The 19,223-nt window shown below is 36.6% G+C and overlaps 1 protein-coding gene across 3 annotated transcripts in view; it reads right to left on the bottom strand.

The window, feature by feature from the left end:
* Nucleotides 1–370: 370 nt before the first annotated feature.
* Nucleotides 371–19,223, bottom strand: part of LOC109109602 (cGMP-inhibited 3',5'-cyclic phosphodiesterase A-like) — a 42,733-nt gene continuing 23,880 nt past the window's right edge. For 2 of the 3 annotated variants that reach the window (XM_042738126.1, XM_042738119.1), the window contains 13 exons: nt 18,798–18,955; nt 17,267–17,388; nt 16,758–16,971; nt 14,170–14,243; nt 13,789–13,952; nt 12,484–12,621; nt 12,137–12,248; nt 11,830–11,931; nt 10,903–11,102; nt 9,307–9,510; nt 9,062–9,223; nt 5,635–5,896; nt 371–4,802 (listed from right to left, as the gene is read on the bottom strand). In XM_042738126.1, the coding sequence (XP_042594060.1) occupies nt 4,402–4,802; nt 5,635–5,896; nt 9,062–9,223; nt 9,307–9,510; nt 10,903–11,102; nt 11,830–11,931; nt 12,137–12,248; nt 12,484–12,621; nt 13,789–13,952; nt 14,170–14,243; nt 16,758–16,971; nt 17,267–17,388; nt 18,798–18,955 (2,313 nt within the window). In that variant the 3' untranslated portion in view covers nt 371–4,401. The remainder of the gene's footprint in view (nt 4,803–5,634; nt 5,897–9,061; nt 9,224–9,306; nt 9,511–10,902; nt 11,103–11,829; nt 11,932–12,136; nt 12,249–12,483; nt 12,622–13,788; nt 13,953–14,169; nt 14,244–16,757; nt 16,972–17,266; nt 17,389–18,797; nt 18,956–19,223) is intronic. The other variant, XM_042738130.1, reaches the window with a different exon arrangement.

Here is a 19,223-nt window from a genome sequence, read left to right on the forward strand (position 1 = left end):
ACTGCAGAGATCCATTGGTGAACAAGTGATGGAATGCTAGATTTCTCCAAATCTGTTCTGATGAAGAAACAAACTTGTCTTGGATGGCCTGAGGATGAGTAAATTGTCAGCAAATTTTCATTTTCGAGTGCACTATTCCTTTAATATAAGAGAAGTTTGACCTGGCATAACGTGTGTGGGATCTTACCTTGACTCCGATTGAGACAGGAGCCATTTTCAAGACAAAAACACCTACATAATTGTAAGCATATTTGACATTTTACCCATTGTATTGAGCTTTAGTTGAAAACCTTCAGATTATTTAGTCTTGAATGAGGGGTGAAAATCAATGACGCAAGAAAGAAACAATTAAGAACACAGAGACATTCAATACCACAGGTATTTCACTCGTATTATTAAACTGTATTCACATTACAACATCCACAATGTTCAGCTTGTGACAGGTTCTAATAATCTCAATATATATTTTCTGTATGTTACATTATACCAAGAGGCACTTCCAGTAAGTCTGGCAATAGAGGAGCTACAGTATAGTGTCTAAATTACAAAACAGTAAAAATAAATAATGTTTATCTAAAAGACTTCGGTTGTCGTCTTCATCTTTTTGTCCCTTTTTTTGGCTTTGTTTTTGTTTTGTTTCATTTTTAACCTGTACACAATATCATTTTGTACAAAATGGAACAACAATCAGCGATAAAATGAATATTTCACTTTACGAATACTGGTGATTTACACAGTTCCCCTTTCTATAGGTATTGCTACATGTGTTAAGTGCAAGATACAAGTGAGAAGAAAAATAATTATTTTGTCAGTGAAGTGCAGACTATATAAAAAAACGTACAAGTCTCATTTCTCTTTCTCAGAGAGGTGTAAAGCTTGTTTGGTTCTCGAGGTGAACGAAACGAGTGGACATGGTTATCAGACGTGTACAGCTGAAGATGAAGGAACGAGCGTTGACCAGGAAATGCAAAGGAAAAATATCAAAAGATCGGCCTCTTATGTGACGTGTAACCTTTTTTTTGTCTCTCGTGTCGACATCCGGTGAACCTGACATGCCAGTCAAACCGTCTATACTGACAATCAAAAAGATTTGGAATGAGGAGACTACACTTTACACACAAACTAGCAAGTTATCGTGCATTTCTGAAATACCTGCACAGGATTTTGAGCCTAACTGTACAGACTGTAATTTATTTCACTCCTAAGGGCATCTGCTACGTGTAAAAAAAGATGAAATTAGTGAAAATGCCATTATGAACCCATCCAAACCGGTACTTTACGACGTTAAAAAATTTGTGCTGCCCACTCTGACTTGAGAATCTTGAATCAGAGCTACCGAACGCAGATCAGAGCTGAAAACCCACTGATGGGAGGCACGGTGGAGGACAGAGACGCATGTTGCCATGCCAAAACACGCAATCATGCAGTGCACGCACGCGCGAGCGCATCAAACGTGTAGGATTCGCTGGCTAATTCCACAGTTTTTGTTGAGTCTCTCTGAATACTCTCTCGGTGGAAGCAAATCTGGGCATCTTTGATGATTCTGGGTTTGAAACACTTTGATCAGTATCAATGACCTTTAAACGTCAAAGACTCGCAGTCAGGTAATTCCCAGTCCTCTTCACCACGTCCTCACTGCTCTTATGCTAATCACTAATGACAGAAATTTCTCAAACGGAGTAAAAGTAAGATGAAAGGGGCGGAGCTATATTGCATAATAGATTCTTCCATAATGTCACATATTTCTTAGTGAAATTGGGAAATAATGTATTTTATTCCTCAGGATTTGATTGTAGGTTATGATATTATTTTGGGAAATATACAGTAGTTTTCACTGTATAATTTAACACTTTGATGCATGATGTCCACTACAGTGGACAGATCTTTAAAAGCATTTTTTAAGGCGATAACTCTTATCCATAATTCATTGTGACAATCCTTTTTTTATGTTTTATTATGGCAACATAAATTCAAAATTGCAAACAAAAATGATAGACCACATAGCAATCCCTATCTTTTAATGCAATGCTCAGTAACACTCTCAAATGCATTATTTAAACAAAAAAGAAAAAAAAATAGAGGCTAGGAATTAATATATTTTTGTTTTAAAAAAGTAATAAAAACATTATAGTTTTATTTGTGATGTAATAATTCATGCACCAAAGGGTTAATATCTCTGATTTGGGGTATGATGGCTTATTTAGGGGGATTTTATTATTACGATAAGTTCATTTTATTTTGGGAAATACACAGCGTAGACACCTGTATAATTTAACACTTTGATGCATGATGTCCACTACACTAGTCAGTCATTTTTAAGGTGTTGACTTTTAACCCTTATCCATAATTCATTGTGGCAATTCTTTTTATATTTTCTGCTTTATAGCAACCTAAATTCAAAATGGCAAACAAAAGTAATGCACCACATAACAACTACTATCTCTTATTGGAGTGGACTGTAGTGCTCTCAAAATGCGTTATTAGACTGGGAATTAATATATTTTTGTTTTAAAAAAGGAAATAAAAACATTAAGACTTTTAATTAGTGATTTAATAACTCATGCACCAAAGGGTTAATATTTCTGGCCTGGGATTACAAATCTACGGCCTAATGCACAAATATTATATACCCTCTAAAATTAGGGCCATGTACAAATAAAAAGCACTCATACTGCATCGCCACACATACTCACAAGCATACATGGCCTTTACATGCTCCTGATGGTGTTTCATACTTTGGGGAGAATGGATTTGAAGTCATATTTGGCACACACACACTTGAGCTGTGTGAGATTTACACAGCAACCAAAAGAAAGTGCAACTAGAAATGCTACCAATCTGCTGTACACATAGGGTCGGTATTGCTTAAATAATTCGCCGGACGGACTTCATTGCACCACATTGCCTGATAATATTAAGGCTTACACTGCATTGCGATCGAAGGGGACGTTTCAAAGATGAGCACATGACCGCCGTGTCCTACCTAGGTGTTTTTAATTGGCTCTCCTTCAAAGTGACTGAAGGCATCCGATTAGACATCGGACTCGAGGTGATTAAGCCCGCAGAAGTGTTTCATCTCGCCGCCGCGAGCAATCTGCCTCTTTCGGCACATCAAAGGCGAGCGCGGACAGCCGTGTCGACCGGTGCGCGTATCTCATGTGCGGCACATGCTCTCATGTGAGAGGGTTGGCGTTCGTCGTTTCATTCCTTGGGCTGAGGAGCTCGCAGTCGCTCACACGCCTGCCTGCACGACCGCGGCTGCAGCGTGAGATGAATGTAAAGCGTAACCACAGTCTTGTTCAGAGGGAAAACATGCGACTGTGGGAGCCTGAGGCCTTTCCGTCATCCCAGTTTGCACCTTTGATCAGCCAAACTTGCTACAGCAGTTTTCTTGGCTCTCAAAACTCAATTAAATGCAAGAACAGAAGGGGGAGAATAAGAGTGTCTGTAGTTTCGGACGGTACACCAATGACTAGGGATGACGTGATGTACTATTGCACGTCCTATGCATGTGTATATATATCAAATCACCTGGTAAAACAACGATTGGGCTAAAAGGCCATTGGCGTCTTAAAGAAGTTACAGTTTACAAAACAACTAAAGATACCCTTTGTCCACAATTCAAGATCCAAAAGATTAGAAAGTTGCAAGAAAGTCTGTAAAAACCAATGACTCCTTGTATAGTTATCAGAAAACAGTCTGATCCTGAGAAACGTAAAATCTCAGTTCATGGAATGGCGAGGGAAAACGGTCAGGGAAGAGAAGGACAAGCATTCGGCTCGACGCCTTCAGAAATGAGACAATGGCGCAAGCGTTTGCTATAGTGATGCTCTGGAAAGGAAAAAGAAAGAGCAATGGCGGGACAGACACGCAAACACAAAGTGTATCTCTTCGTAGCATTTTCGCAACCGCATGCAGTTTCTGGAGCGTTTGCTTTCGTCCGCTGCCGATGATGGGATACGCGAACCGGCGAGAGTCACGGTGGATTGGTTTCTCGTTCCCGACTTTCACGCTAAGCTCCTTGGAAATGCTTGTTGAGCCTGCAAAACGTGTCGCCGCAGATCATTGGGACCCCTGTCGTAGTTTTGGGGGTTAAGGTGCAGCTGGAGAGGGCTTCGCCAGAAGGATTTGAAAACTGACCAACGTAAGTCTAGAAAATATAGGAACCCCCCTGGAGAACTCTATGTCCTGGCCAATTTTAGAATCAAACCTCAATAGTTCACCGCCTGCTCATTGTTACTCAAACCCTTCATCCCGAACCACCCCACCCCACCCTGTTTCCTTTAGGCACATGTTCCCCAAGCATCTACAGTGTTGTGTCTAAGTGATGTGCTGGCAACCATTTCTTAGAAGTCTCGCCGATAAAAAGCTTTTAGACAACGTCTAAAACGGGCAAGTCTTTCATTCCGGATCCTCTTTCTCGTCTTCCTCTCGTTTTCCCATTAGCTCCGCATCGTTTTCTACAGTCACCGTGTCTCTCTTCGCAGTCTCGGCCGCTTCCTCTACAGTCTCACCATCTGTTTCCTCTGTTTCATGTGTCTCGTCAGGTACAGGACTCTCCTCCTCCTCAGTTGTCTCCTCCTCCTGGTCGTCTGCAGGCTCCTCCTTGCTCCCTGGCTCCTCCTCCTCCTCATCGATGGCTAGGATTGGCTCAGGGGTGTTTGTGAGGCGTGTGGACTCCTCCCCTTCTGTCTGGCTCTGGGACTCTTCTGCAATGACCTTCTTCCACATCTCATGGTTCTCCAGCAGGTGCTGGGTGATCTGGCAGAACACTTTCCGTCGTTTCTTGGGTGCTGGTTTCTCTACAATAAACCCAGTAAATAAAGAGAGTGTTAATGGGTTCTTCAGACCAAGAACTTTGAACTATGATTTTTGTTTTTGTAGAGAAAGGTTGCATATAAAAGTAAAACAAAAAACAAAAAAACAAATCAGGCATGCAATTTGTCTTCATTTCTTACATGCACATTGATCCACATATATAATTCAATTAAATTCAAGTTTATTTGTATAGCGCTTTTCATGATGCAAAGCATCTTTACAGAAAATTAAAGTTTCTACATTATATTTAGTAATAGCTTATCGGTGCTTATCTCAGGTTGATGTTCAATGAATCCCAAGACATTTTATCCTATTTATTATCTCATAACTTGTTTTTACTGCTTAAATACACAATGATCCACATAAAAAGTAATTTCACATTCATACAATAAAGTAAATAAATGCAAAGAAGTATTTAATTTTTTACATATATGTACACACACACACACACACACACACACACACACACACACACACACACACACACACAAGCAGCGTTAAATGATGACTTTATTATTTTTGTATATTAAATGTTGCTTAAGAAAGTGAAAAATTATATTTAAAAAAATCAGATATACAATGTCGTTACTGCTTAAATCCATACTGATCCATACTGATAAATAATATTTAATATTAAAAAAGATATTAAAAACTAATTGGCTAAACATCTTGTATCTTACAGTATATACGTATTCTAAGTTCAGTTCAGTTTGAATGAGGGACGAATCTAAAATTGAGTCCGTGCTCTTACATTAATGCAATTTGGATCAGATATTGTCCTTGATCTGCAAAGTTTGAGGCAAAACGTGAACTCACGGGAAAGTTCTGAGCTGGTGGAGGCATCTTCCTCTGGTGTGTCTTCCTCCTCCTCCTCTTCATCCGTCTCTTCCTCAGCATTTTCGCCCTCTTTGGGCAGAGGGTCGACCCAGTGGCCAGGCATGAGGGCGGCTGAATCATAAGAGCTGCAGAGAGGCCCGACGATGTGTGTGATGAAGGACTCCTGCAGTTTGGCCAACTGCGGTGCTGTGCGGTCCATGAAGGGGCTGATGGGAAGGCCCAAACTGGACTCTTCATCACCCTGAAACACCAGAATGAAGAGACAATGCATATTAACATATAAAAGAAAGAAAGAATTATGTGTAAAGGCCCGTTCACACCAAGAACAGTAACTATAAAGATAACTATATTAGCATCCAGACTAATGCACAATATTGTTCTGCTTATTATAAACGCATGCTGCAGTTTTTTCGCCTGCTGCTTTAAATGCTCAAGCTCTTTAAAGCAGGATGGTCTCTGATTGGCTGTCAGTGTTCATTACATGGAAGAAATCCGTCTGAAAGTGATTTGATATTTATAACTGATAATGATATCGTTCCTCTTTGTCATTATGGTTATGGTGTGGACTCACCTATTCTGCAAGAATTATAACAATTTTTAAAACTTTATAGTTATCATTATCATTATAGATATTGCCCTTGATTTGAACAGACTTTTAGGCTTCAAGCCCTGGAATGGAACGCCCATTTCTATTATCCAATCAATTCCCAATGACAGTTTCTAATAGTTTCATATTGACTCTAAGTGGAATAATATTTGAAATCCTTTTTTGTTGCTGTAACATGGAAGTCCATTTCCGCCACAGGATAAAAAAATGTCATTGTGACTTTTTATCTTACAATTCTGACTTTTTTCAAACGCAGAATGCAGAACTGAAATATAAATGAAGAGTTGTGAGATATAAATCCAGAATTGTGAGATATAAACTTGCAATTCTGAGAGGAAAAGTCTGAATTATGAGACATAAACTCTCAAAGTCGCAATTGCGAAAAAAAAAAGAGTCAGAATTGTGAGATAAAAGTTGCAATTACTTTTTTACTTTTTATTAAGTGGCAGAAAAAAAATTAAGAATTGCATAATTATTTTCTCAGAACTGCAAGAAACAAAGTCCAAATTGTGAAATGAAAAAAGTTGCAATTACATCTACATTAATGCATTTAGCAGATGCTTTTTATTCAAAGCGACATGCAAAATTATTTCTAATTTACCTTTTTTTAATTATTATTATTTTTTAATCCTGTGGTGTAAACAAGCTTCCAATCTTCTGAAACCAAATTAAATCATCTGAAACTAACATTGTCCTTCATCTGCACTCCTTTCTCCAGTTTTATTTGGATGAAGAGCATCGTGGAAACTGATGTCACCAGACAGCATTCCTCATATTAACAAGCATATGAAAGCAGCATCACATCTAGAATATATCCTGACAAAAGAAATGCATTCAGTGATGTTGCAATTTCAATTCAGAAATGTTCTATATAATGCAGATTAATCTGATCCGATTAATGCCTGATTTGAAGCATTTTTGTTAATATTTTAAAATAAAACTCTATTTATGCAGCAGCTATTTTATACTCATCTATTACATTAAACAAATTACGATATTACCAGGCAGGGAACAGTATGCTCAGTATATTCAAGCACAGCTGAAGAGTCACACACTTGATTGGATTTTTCCAGTTCAGGAGCGAAACACACTTCACAGACATTCGACTGCTATAAAACTAGGTCAACCTTCCCATGGACGGGGGAAATACACCCAACCACGCAAGGTCTGGGCTTTTTAATTATTTATTTCATATTACAGTATCGAAATAAGTAAGTAATCAGAGATTGGAAGGAGATCATATAGTCCACATGAAAACTTATGCTTCGCAGTACCTGGAAATAAACAATGAGAGCTGCATAACAACAGGCAAGGTCTCAAGTTGCCATGGCAACCGCGCGGTGATGTCATCAGAGGGCAGTAATGTATGTGCGCTGTGTTCTGTCAGGTGCTACTCAGAAGTGCTGGAGAAATGAATCATTCAAGAAACGAAACAGGGAGGGGAAAACAAGCTCCTTTGAAGCATTTAATTTCTGGTCCCTTTTTGAAATGCTCTGAATATGGCCAGGGGTGGTCATATGATGCTTTGTAGCTCAGTGACGGGGTCCTGACACAACTGGGTCATCCTCACTCTGTGTTCCTCACAATAATAGACGAGGTGTTTTATTACTCATCGCTGGCATCCAGACAAGCCCTTGACTCTTTGAGAAACGCTAAAACATTTAGCATTTTGACGAGAGCAGATGTCTTTCATATACTGGGAGAAATTACTTTCTTTCTTAGCATTTTTGTATTGCTCTCCATTACAAATATCTGAAAATTCTTAAATCAAGATACATTTCCTTGAGAAGAAAATTTAATTAAGAAAAGTCTTGTTTTCTAAAAATTTTATCAGAGTGAAGTGAAAAAAAAAATCTGTCACAGAATTGTGAGATATAAAACAGAACTGTGAGAATCTTAACTTATCTGAAAAATGAAGAGAGTTAATATTAAAAATAATAATTATAATAATAAAAAACAAATCCATCAGTGTGGTCAGAAAAATAATTTTTTTCTATTGATTTTTTCTCATTTTAAGTATAATCTCACTACATTTTTTTCAGAAAACAACACTTGAAATTTCTTCTGTCATCTAGGTGCTCAAGTAAATCTTTTATATATTAAAAATGTTGAGATATTTGTACTGGAAAACAAAAATACTAGATTTTATTTATTTATTTATTTAAAAAAAGAAGTATTAATAAAGCAGATGCGTTTGTTTTTTATTCATCTAATGTGACATATTTCTGAGTGATAAAGGATTTTAAATGGACAAGATGAGAGTTTGAAAAGGAAAAAGATAACATGAAAAGAATGTTTTGATGAATGATAATGAACATTTTATTCTTTAGAATAATGTGCGCCAACAAAGTAAACAGAGCCAATTGATTTCATGACAACTTTAACTGGCCAAATATCACCTGATTTAATTGTTTATCATCACTGAATGGCTTGTTTTGCTTGTTAATGTTCTCCACTGAAAACATCATTTCCAGCAGACCGGACCGATGTAAAACTTTGCTTACTTTCTGCCCTGCTTTCTCAATACAGCTGTGAATGTGTTCCTTCAGCACCACTTGAGGAGGATGTGGATGGTTGCTAGGCAACAGTGTATCCTTGCCATCCTCTCCATCCACTTGATGTGAATGATACCGAGAAGTTGCGTAGTTAGTGTGAGGTTACGTGTATGCATGATCACAGTCTCTTACTATCAGTGTGAGGCACTTAGTCATCGTAAGAGCTTCCTGTTTGTCTCTGCTGTGACTGAACAGCTCGAAAATGACTTCAGACGTAAACATGCATCAAAGAGTAGACACTGACCTGTTCATAAAACTCATTGACGATGCCTTCCGTCCACTGCAAATGAAGCTCCTTGCTTTTCAACGGACCGTTTATATCCGCTAACTTAATACACATCTGACAGACCAGCAGACGATCATTCTCATTAGTCCAATCGATGCTCGAGCATCCATCATCTCCCACCTACAAACACAAAATACATAAATGAATAAAATGCACAGCATTAATTGCTCTGTATAAGTATATCTAATATCAGAGGTGCTCACTTTGGCGTTGAATTCAGCCAGAAAGTCGAAGTGTTTCTTGAGGTCGGTGGCCAGTATGGCCTCGATGACCAGGAAGCGAAAGCGTTTGAAGTCCATGTTGTCCAGACTGGCCAAAAAATTGTACTCAGGCCGCGACATGAAGAGATTCCAGGCAGACGCTGCGTGATGGTTCTCCAGCACCGAACGGTCATTATAAAGCACAGCTTCAAACACACACAAAAGACTTTTATGGTGATTCGGATGTTTCAAGGCCCCAGAACAATGTGATCATTTACTGATTCTTGAAAACAACTGCTGTGAATAATAATATCATATATATAATATATATATGTATATATATATATGTGTATATATATATATATATATATATATATATATATATATATATATACACACACAAACTCCACTGGTCAAATGTTTGTAATAATGAAGATTTTTTAATGTTTTTTAAAGACCACTCTACTGCTCACAAAGGCTTAATTTATTTGATCAATAATACAGCAAAAACAGTAATATTGTGAAATATTATTACATTTAAAATAGCTGTTTTCTATGTGAATATATTGTAAAATGTAATTTATTCCTGTGATGCAAAGCTCTATTTTCAGCATCATTACTCCAGTCTTCAGTGTCACATGACCCTTCAGGAATCATTCTAATATACTGATTTGCTGCTCAAAAAGCATGATTATTATTATACATTTTTAAAACATTTATGCTACTTAGTTTTTATGCAGAAATCATGATATAATTTCCATTAAAATGTATGGGGTATGTGTATGTTTTTAAAATAGAAATTAAAGCTTTTATTCATCAAATATGCAATAATCAAAAGTGACAGTAAAACATTTATAATATTACAAAATATTCTATTTCAAATAAATGCGGTTCTTTTGAACTTTCTATTCATCAACGAATCCTGAAAAAATGTTTTCTGAAAAATATGAAGCAGCAACAACTGTTTTTAACATTATTAATAATAATAATAAGAACCATTATTAAAAACTGAGCACCAATAATAACTGAGCAGCAAATCAGCATATTAGAATGATTTCTGAAGGATCATGTGACACTGAAGACTGGAGTAAAATTCCACTTTGATCACAGAAATAAATTACATTTTAACAATATATTCACATAGAAAACTGTTAGTTTAAATTGTAATAATATTTCACAATTTTACTGTTGTACTATATATATATATACAGTATATATATATATATATATATATATATATATATATATATATATATATATATATATATATATATATATATATATATATACACACACATACAATATTCCACACATATATGTATAGGTGAATGAATTATTATGTATATGTATATTGATTTGATTAAGTCACATATTTGAAACCCTTATTATTAATTATTATGGAAGGTACTTTAGTCATTAATTCTACCTCTGTATTAGTATAAGTACCTCTATGATTCCTAAGAAAGCACGACGTGTGCTTAATATTACAATACGAGGAAATAAGCGCTCCCTTGTAAACACTTGAAGAAAAACCATGCCTTGCAATGAAAGCTGAACAGCTGTTTCCAGGTGTTGTGTGATGATGGAGTGGTGTGTCACCTGAGGAGCGCTGGTGGCCACCAGGAATGCGTTGGTCCTGCCGGGATGGTCGTAATCATGCATGGCGGCTGCTACGTAGAGCGCCATCAGCTCCAGAGCGGGGATGAGGCCGGACAGACAGCCGTAACCCTCCTCCTCTACAGGATACGTCTTGGACATCAGGTACTTTGAGTGGCTGTGAGCGAGTCCACCGTCAGAGTCTAAAGACAGAGACAGTGATTAACAATCTTTATATGTCTTCAAACATATTCAGCATTTTATTTTGTTTCCATGAAGTTCACTTATAATGTTAGTCAAGGTCTCATGCACCTGTAAGAAATGATTTGAAATTCTAATTAAAAGAGTATGTTTTACATGAAAATACTATTTCAGTTCACATTTAATTTAGCAGCACTTCACAGCTTGTAAAAAAAAAAAAAAATCAAATGAAAATCAATACATACCCACACAAATATATATATATATATAAACTACTAAAAATGTCAAAATAGCTGCAATTAAATTTGAAATAAAAAAATGGAAAATATAAAAAAGCTCAAAATAAAATAAAATATAAAAAGCTTTTACTTCAGCTAGTTGAATAATATATATATATCTAAAAAAAGACAACTGCTAAAACTACTAAAACATTAAAACACTAAAATTGAAATGAAAACATTTCAATGTATTAATTCAAATATTAATAAAAACTATAATAGTATCTCAATGATACTAAAATAGCACTGATGCCTCACAGGACCATGGTGTCACATTTATAAACATAGAAAACATGAGCATATAAATATAAACATGTGAAAGTACACATATTTAGTCTATATAAAAAGAAGTAATCAAACTAAATATGTACTTATGAATTTCAGGCATGTTTTAATTTCCATTGTATGTCCTTATTAACCCGTCCAAACTGTAATGAAGTGTGATTCTTACCCGAGTCACTCAGTGATGCCAGTGTAGGTAAACCAGGCACAGGCTGGGTAGTGAGGTACCAAACCGCATGGAGGACGTCTGTTGCATGAATCCTATTGTGATCTGTGGAGGAAGACGAGGTTTAATACGGTAAACTACCACTAGAGGGGAGAAATACAACACACCACAAAGCAGCAGAACTGATGATTTAGGGCAATTTATTCCTCTAGAGGTGAAGCTGCCTGCGCACAGCATCTGTTGTACATCATCAGTTATTTCATTGTTAACATATTTCTATACACATGTCTCCTGCAGCACAAGGACTCACATGGGATGTCCCTGTATCCGTTCTCCAGAGCGTGGAAATAGTTCATGAACTCCCTCACTGGAATCTTGAACGTCTCAAAGAGTCCCGTATCAACAAACAACCGGTAAGACACCTAAACCAAAAAAAAAAAAAAAAAAAAAGCTTAAATTCCCTCAATCACATCTGAAATTAAACAAAAGGATCCAAACAATAATGCTATGGGTTCTCAAATGGACATTGGATTTTAATATACACAAATAGTTTTAATTATTCGTATTTGTTCATATATTCACTGTGTTTGTCATGTTTGCATTTTTTAATGTCAGTGTGTCTGCACTCCTGATCTCCACTAGATGTCAGTGTCTCACCTGGCTGAGGATGCAGCCACATCTGCCGTTGGTTTTCTCCACCAGACTGAAGATGGGGAAGTTCCAGTTGTTGATCTGACTCATGAGGGGCTCCAGGCCCACCATCACGAGCGGCTCCGGGGCCAAGATGGGCTTATCCTGCAGAGGAAATGATTTCAGATCATGAACTGTGCCATCTTACAACAAAAAACCCACTAGACATAACTGGAATTACTACGAAAATCAAGTGGCACATACTGTATGAAACTACTACAGAGAGTAGTTAAAATGGCATAGAACACAAAAAGAGTCTGTCAACAAACCACAGCGAAAACAAATCAAATACTCAGTGATTAGTTTTGATGACAATTTGATGACGGTTTAGATCTACAGGAACAAACAAACCCTGAGAATTGCACGTAACGCTTGTTTATTTTCTAAGCTATTGCTGGATTTTTGTGCATTATACAATTTCTGCAGACTGCATGCATACTGCATATTTTATGTACTGTACAGTATGTAATTCCTATAACACTGACCAGAAAAAAAGAGATGAAAAATACTATACAAGAAAAAGTAAATATGCACTATACACTAACATTCATTTTTATTTTTTTTAACTAAATTTATTTTTTTAATCATAATGGTCCAATTTCAGTCATTTAATTATCCTGGCCTAAACCTTTACACATATAAAGTACAAAAAAACAAACATAATAATACAAAACATAATATGATATCTAATAATATCTAATATTGTGGTTGATGTAATAAAACATTAGCAAATAAAATATACACAAAGCTGATGAATTTTAATAAACAATAATTTTATACTTTTTTTTAATAATATATGCAATAATATTATATTGCATAATATTATTATATTATTAATATATGCAATAATATTTACTAATTATATAATATAAGGTAAAATATTAAAAAAATATATAATTAAAAAAAGAGAAAATGTGATCTATGCATTGACATTTATTGTTTAATAAAATACAGTATTGAATAATTAACATTTAATCATCCTGGCCCTTTAGACGTAAAAACAAGGCATAAAAAGTATTTATGTATGATGTATTTTTAGTTTCACTGGATCAAAAAAAAAAAAAAAAAAACAAACAAACAAAAAAAAAAACACTAGTGCACGTAAAATACTTATTTATTATGCAATTGATGTATTTTTGTACATTATAGATAACTTTTTTATACTGTGTAATTTTACTGCTTCTAGGCTTGTAACACTGAAAAACATCTTCCTGCCTAAACTAAATTGCAGTGATAAAAAAAATCAATTTGTCCTGCAAAAGCGGTGTTTACCTCTGCTGGGATGAGAGCGGCCAGTGCGAGCGCTGGAGACGGGAACGTCCCGCAGGCTTTCATGTGACCCTCTCCGTCTTCCTCGTTCTGTGCAAAGTCGCTGCTGTCACTGTGGTTGGTCTCATAGGTGCTGTCATAGCCTGACGACATTATCAGCGGCTCGTCTGTAAGGTTATTAAAAAACCTGATTACGCCTCTCGTCATATTTCACGTTTGAGCAGACTGACAGCTCTGAAAGACTCGTAAAGACACCAATTACATATTAATTCACAGATTCAATCCAGGATCGAGCTGTAATATCACAGATCACAACAGCAAAATGGATAATAAGTGAAATGCATCTAAATGCTAATTCAGAAACGCACATGACGGTGGCGATACCTGACTGTTGGGTTCGATCTCCTGCGTCTATGGATCCGTCCACGTGTCTCAGTTTACCGTACGGTCTTCCACAGCTACAACACACACAATAATCCATTCACATCAAATCAATTAATAATACATAAACGGAGTAAATCAAATTCCAAAATCATTTTCATCAATGGATAAAATCAAATCACATTCTCTCTTTCTCTTTCTTTCCTTCTTTCTGTCTTATTCATTCCAAGTTTAATTAAAGGTTTTTGCATTTATTTGCGTTTGTGGTGCAGTTTTTTTCTTTTTTTCTTTTGCAGTTTAACGAAACTACAACATCAATAATAAAAACACCAGTTTACTTTCTTAGTACATTATCCTGGTTTTACTGTGCATGATTTATCAGTTAATGTTATTACAAATAAATTAATAATGAATAAAAAAAACCCCAGCAAATTCCATGAATTTCACGTATATATATATATATATAAGTTATAAGTATATATATATATATAATATATATATATTATATATATATATATATATATATATATATATATATTTATATATATATATATATATATAATATATATATATATATATATATATATAAATATATATATATATAAAATTTTTACTGTTATTTTCTTTTGTGCTGTATTTTAACAACAACAACAACAACTAATAATAATAATACACTTTTTCACTTTTTACACTTTTTCAGTAAATCTGGTCTTATAGTGCATGATTTATTTATTTCATGTTTTATTAAAGGTTTGCTTTGACTTTATTAGTTTTTGGGTTGCAACTACAACTATTAATAATAATAACAATAATAATAAAAACAGCTATTTGCTTTCACCAAATTTCATCATTTTCACAATCAATTAAATTTGAATCACAGGGAACTGAATCAATTCCCGATCTCCTTTTTTCCCCTCACAGAATATCCTGTTTCACTCAGAAATAAGCCACTTTATGAAACAAAAATGCGTTGCGAATGCCATTTCATGTTGACTTCGGAAACATTCCTTTAAGAACAAGAAAAAGAGACTATCTGTCATCGCAGGCACTGGAATCTGTTCATTACGCTTCATGTTTTTATGCTTTATGAGTTAGGAGAGCTAGGAAACGGCTGAAGCGTGCATACTGTATGCATTTCATGATTGCATATTTTAATATTTTGTATTGAAATTAAGAGGCGTCCTCTCCGGGTGACTAACCCCTGATGATGTGTGCTGTACACGTGTGTGTGTGTGTGTGCAGGACCAGCCGTTGTCACTGTTGTTTAGTTGAGCTCTCTGAATTAACGGGCCAGACACAACCTAATCAAGCTGTTCCTCTGTGCCCAGCATTCATTACGGGCCAAGGGGAAGGTGACCTTGTCCCATCGCCAGGACATTAGTGATCACTGTGAGTAAAACCGATAGATAGAGAGAGAGACAGAGAGAGGGAGAGCAGATCTGACTGTCTTCGTCCATCTGTTAATATTTAAACACAATGTTGGGTATTTTTCACAGTTAATGATCAGTGGTTGTTCAGTAACCACATAATGGCCTGAAGCTGCAGTCCGCTCTTGTACAACATCCAGGGCCACAGGATACACTCAGATCTTTGGAAACAGCGCGCGGAGTGATGAATTGGGCTCGAAATGAATATTAACTAGCAAATCCAAACAAGCAAAATTCCTCAAAAAGAAAAAAATCTACACATTTCCCAGTACACTTAAAATGACTTGCGCAACTGCGGTCGATCCTATTGTTTGGGTAACTCTTTAATAAAAGGCTGGGCTTTTTACAACTCATATCGTGTATTCTTTCAGCAATATCACTGAAACACTACCTCTAAAACAACATTTGCTCATATTCAAAGCTAAATGAAGTGAATATAATAACTAGACTTTAGTATAATACCATTTTCAAATTAAATAACAACAAGAGTTGTTGTTAAAAACAGATAGGATATCAAAATTAAGTATGAGAAAGATATTAATATGCAAATATGAAATTATAGTTTTGTGGCTGCTATACCTGCATTTGTTTATTAAATGTTTTGGGTAATGTAATAAAAAATTATGTTTAAAAAACTGCAGCAAGCTTTTTTTTGAACAAACACAGATATGAAAGTAAATATTTCACGTATGAGAATTAACATATACAAATATGAAATTATATATTTAAGATCTGTGGACACATGTTTATTAAATATTTTGAAAATTATAATAATTCATTTGAAAAAAATAGCAATGAGTGTTTTAAACAAACATAGAAATTAAAATTTATATTTCAAGAATGAGAATTAAATTATTTATATATAAAAAAACAAAATCATAGTTTTGAGTTTTGAGGACAGTCTAGCTGAATATTTGTTTATTAAATATTTTGGAAAATATAATAAAATAGAATGTAATACATTACAGCAAGAATGAATATGAAATTAATATTTAAACTATAAGAATGAGATGACGCGACACCTGCATGTTTATTTATTAAATATTTTTGGATAATTTTACAATGCTTTTGGATCCCAAAGCTCTGCTTTAAACATTAAATGAATTTCCCTCAAAAACATCAGTGCACAAATGTGTGAGGCTCAACAGAATGGAGGGGTTTTACCTGCTACAAAGTGGCGGCACCCATTGTGAGGTGCTGGAGCTGGGGGCGCTCTGACTGTGGGTTAAGGCTTTGTGGGGGCTCTGTGGTGGCGGAAGCTCTGCGTCCGGCAGCTCCACTGAAGGGCTTTTGTTGGTGGGGCTGGTGAGCGGAGTGCCCTGGACTGGAGGGGAGTTGCAGGGTGAAGCCAGAGGTGAGATGTTGGAAGAAGGGTAACCTGTCAGAGAGCAGAGGAATCACACTGGCACTGCCAGAGCCCATTTATCTCCTTTCACTCAACACACACACACACACACACACACACACACACACACACACACTCACACGCATGCACACACACTCACACATACGCACACACGCATGCACACACACACACACACACACGCATGCTCACACACATACACACACACACACACACACACACACACACACACACACACACACACACACACACACACACACACACACACACACACACACACACACACACACACACACACAGAATGCTCTACCTCTTCGGCTCTTGCTATAGATGTGGTTGGTGGCGGAGGAGGCAGTGTATGAAGCAGACATGGACCTGCTCTTGGAAAGGCCGAGCATAGCCGAGTTGTTGCATGAATCACTGCTCACCAAACTGCAGGAGAGGAGAAAACACATGATTGATATTTCATGGTTTCACGTGGTAATGTTGATTTATTGCAAAAGAGATGCTGTTTTTGCTGTTAAGACTCCAGTGCAGTGGTATTTTAGTGTGTATAGTGTGTTCTCCTCTTAAAAGGAGAACTTGTAAATGAGAAAGTTCACAATGCACTTTTTCTGGGGTTAAAACAGTCCAAATGGCTTATTTTGGGAGAAGGACTTAAACTTGAATTTTCCTGCCAACTTTTAAAAACTGGGAGCAAACAGGCCTCCTGCTGTGGGAACACTCTACAGATATCCGTTAAGAAGCTGCGCAGGAGACCCGCCACTTTAAAACCAGCCTCAACACGGTCATGCAGGCAACCGTGTGACCCTCTATTTTTCACCGGGGCTTTTATTTCAAAAGAGCCCGAAACTAAACACGACCCCGGCTCTCGGGTCTCCAGGAACCCTCTTTAAACTCTCTGTCTACACAGTGCAGATGGCTATCTGGATATCAGTATTAATGGGCTGAACTTTATCTGGTCTGTATAACTCGAGCTGAAATAAGAGGTAGAAAGGTGGAGAAATGCCCAAAGAAGGACATTATAAAATTTGAATCAAACATTCAGACGGAGTGAGTAAGGCAGCGTGGAGGAGCTCTGGAAAGTTCAAGCGCTTGACAGCGATCCGCAACAGCTGTGCGAAACACTAACGTACGAGACAATGATGACAAACAAAACAAAACGAGGGCAAACGGATAAAAGTGCTTTCAGATAAATCCTGAGAAACTCTGTGTGGACTCATATTTTCACAAAGTATGTATTATTGCTTCAAAACACTTCACGAGTCACATACAGCGGCCCGGGAAGTATTTGGACAAATTGCATTAAATTATAAAATATCACATCAGTTTAGTCTGCACATGCGTACTTCTCAAACAAAACGTTTCATGAATAAGGTGTTTGTTAGGTTTGAAATAATAAACCAACACATGAAATGCTTCAAAATGAATGTTTGTGAAGCGTTTCTCTGCTTAGACTACTATAGATCTTCAGACATCCACTAAGAATCACTGCAGCATTTTAGATACAAACACGTTTTGCAGTCCATTCAGTGATCTGGGCTGGTCACCAAAAGCATGAAGAAATGCTTAAAGCTCGATGCTATCACCACATCAAACCACTGCAGTGAATCAGCTGTTTATGGAGTAATATGTTAGGAGTAAATGCATCCAAATCTGATGAAGACACTCATCTACATCTTGGATGGCCTGAGAGTACAGCAAATTTGAGTACATGAGTACATTTCAACAAATTTTCATTTTGGGTGTGCTATAAGTTGTGTTCATTTGTGAAGTTAGTCTACAGGTAAACACAGATTGCCGTGTTTATTGCATCTGGATAAGAAATAAGTGTTTTTTACCTGCTGGAAGGGCCATCATGAGGTGCTTTGATGCTGGCACTGCGGTCCCATCTGACCGGCCCGGGTTCGAGGGTGGGCAGGCCGGTGGCTGAGGTGGTGGTGGTCCACGGGGAAGAAATCCGTCTCAAAAGCCCCGGATGCAAACTCCGCTTCAAACGCTGTTATTTAAAGAGAACATACATCAAGTTTAGACTAAAACAATGTTGACAGCGCAGCAAAACACTCAGAGTCACAAATTCTCCACTAAGGTCAGTTTTGACGCTTGTCAAAAGTCACATCACCAATTATAATCAATTAACACTGACCCAGATAGAATAAAGCCACATGTGTTTGACAACCCAGAGCCAAATTAACACTTTTTGGCATTGCGGTCGCTAAACAAAGTGCTTGTTTAGATTGAAGTTGGATTGCATTTTACGTAAATGA

The sequence above is a fragment of the Cyprinus carpio genome, chromosome A4 (assembly GCF_018340385.1).
Source record: "Cyprinus carpio isolate SPL01 chromosome A4, ASM1834038v1, whole genome shotgun sequence".
NCBI lineage: Eukaryota > Metazoa > Chordata > Actinopteri > Cypriniformes > Cyprinidae > Cyprinus > Cyprinus carpio.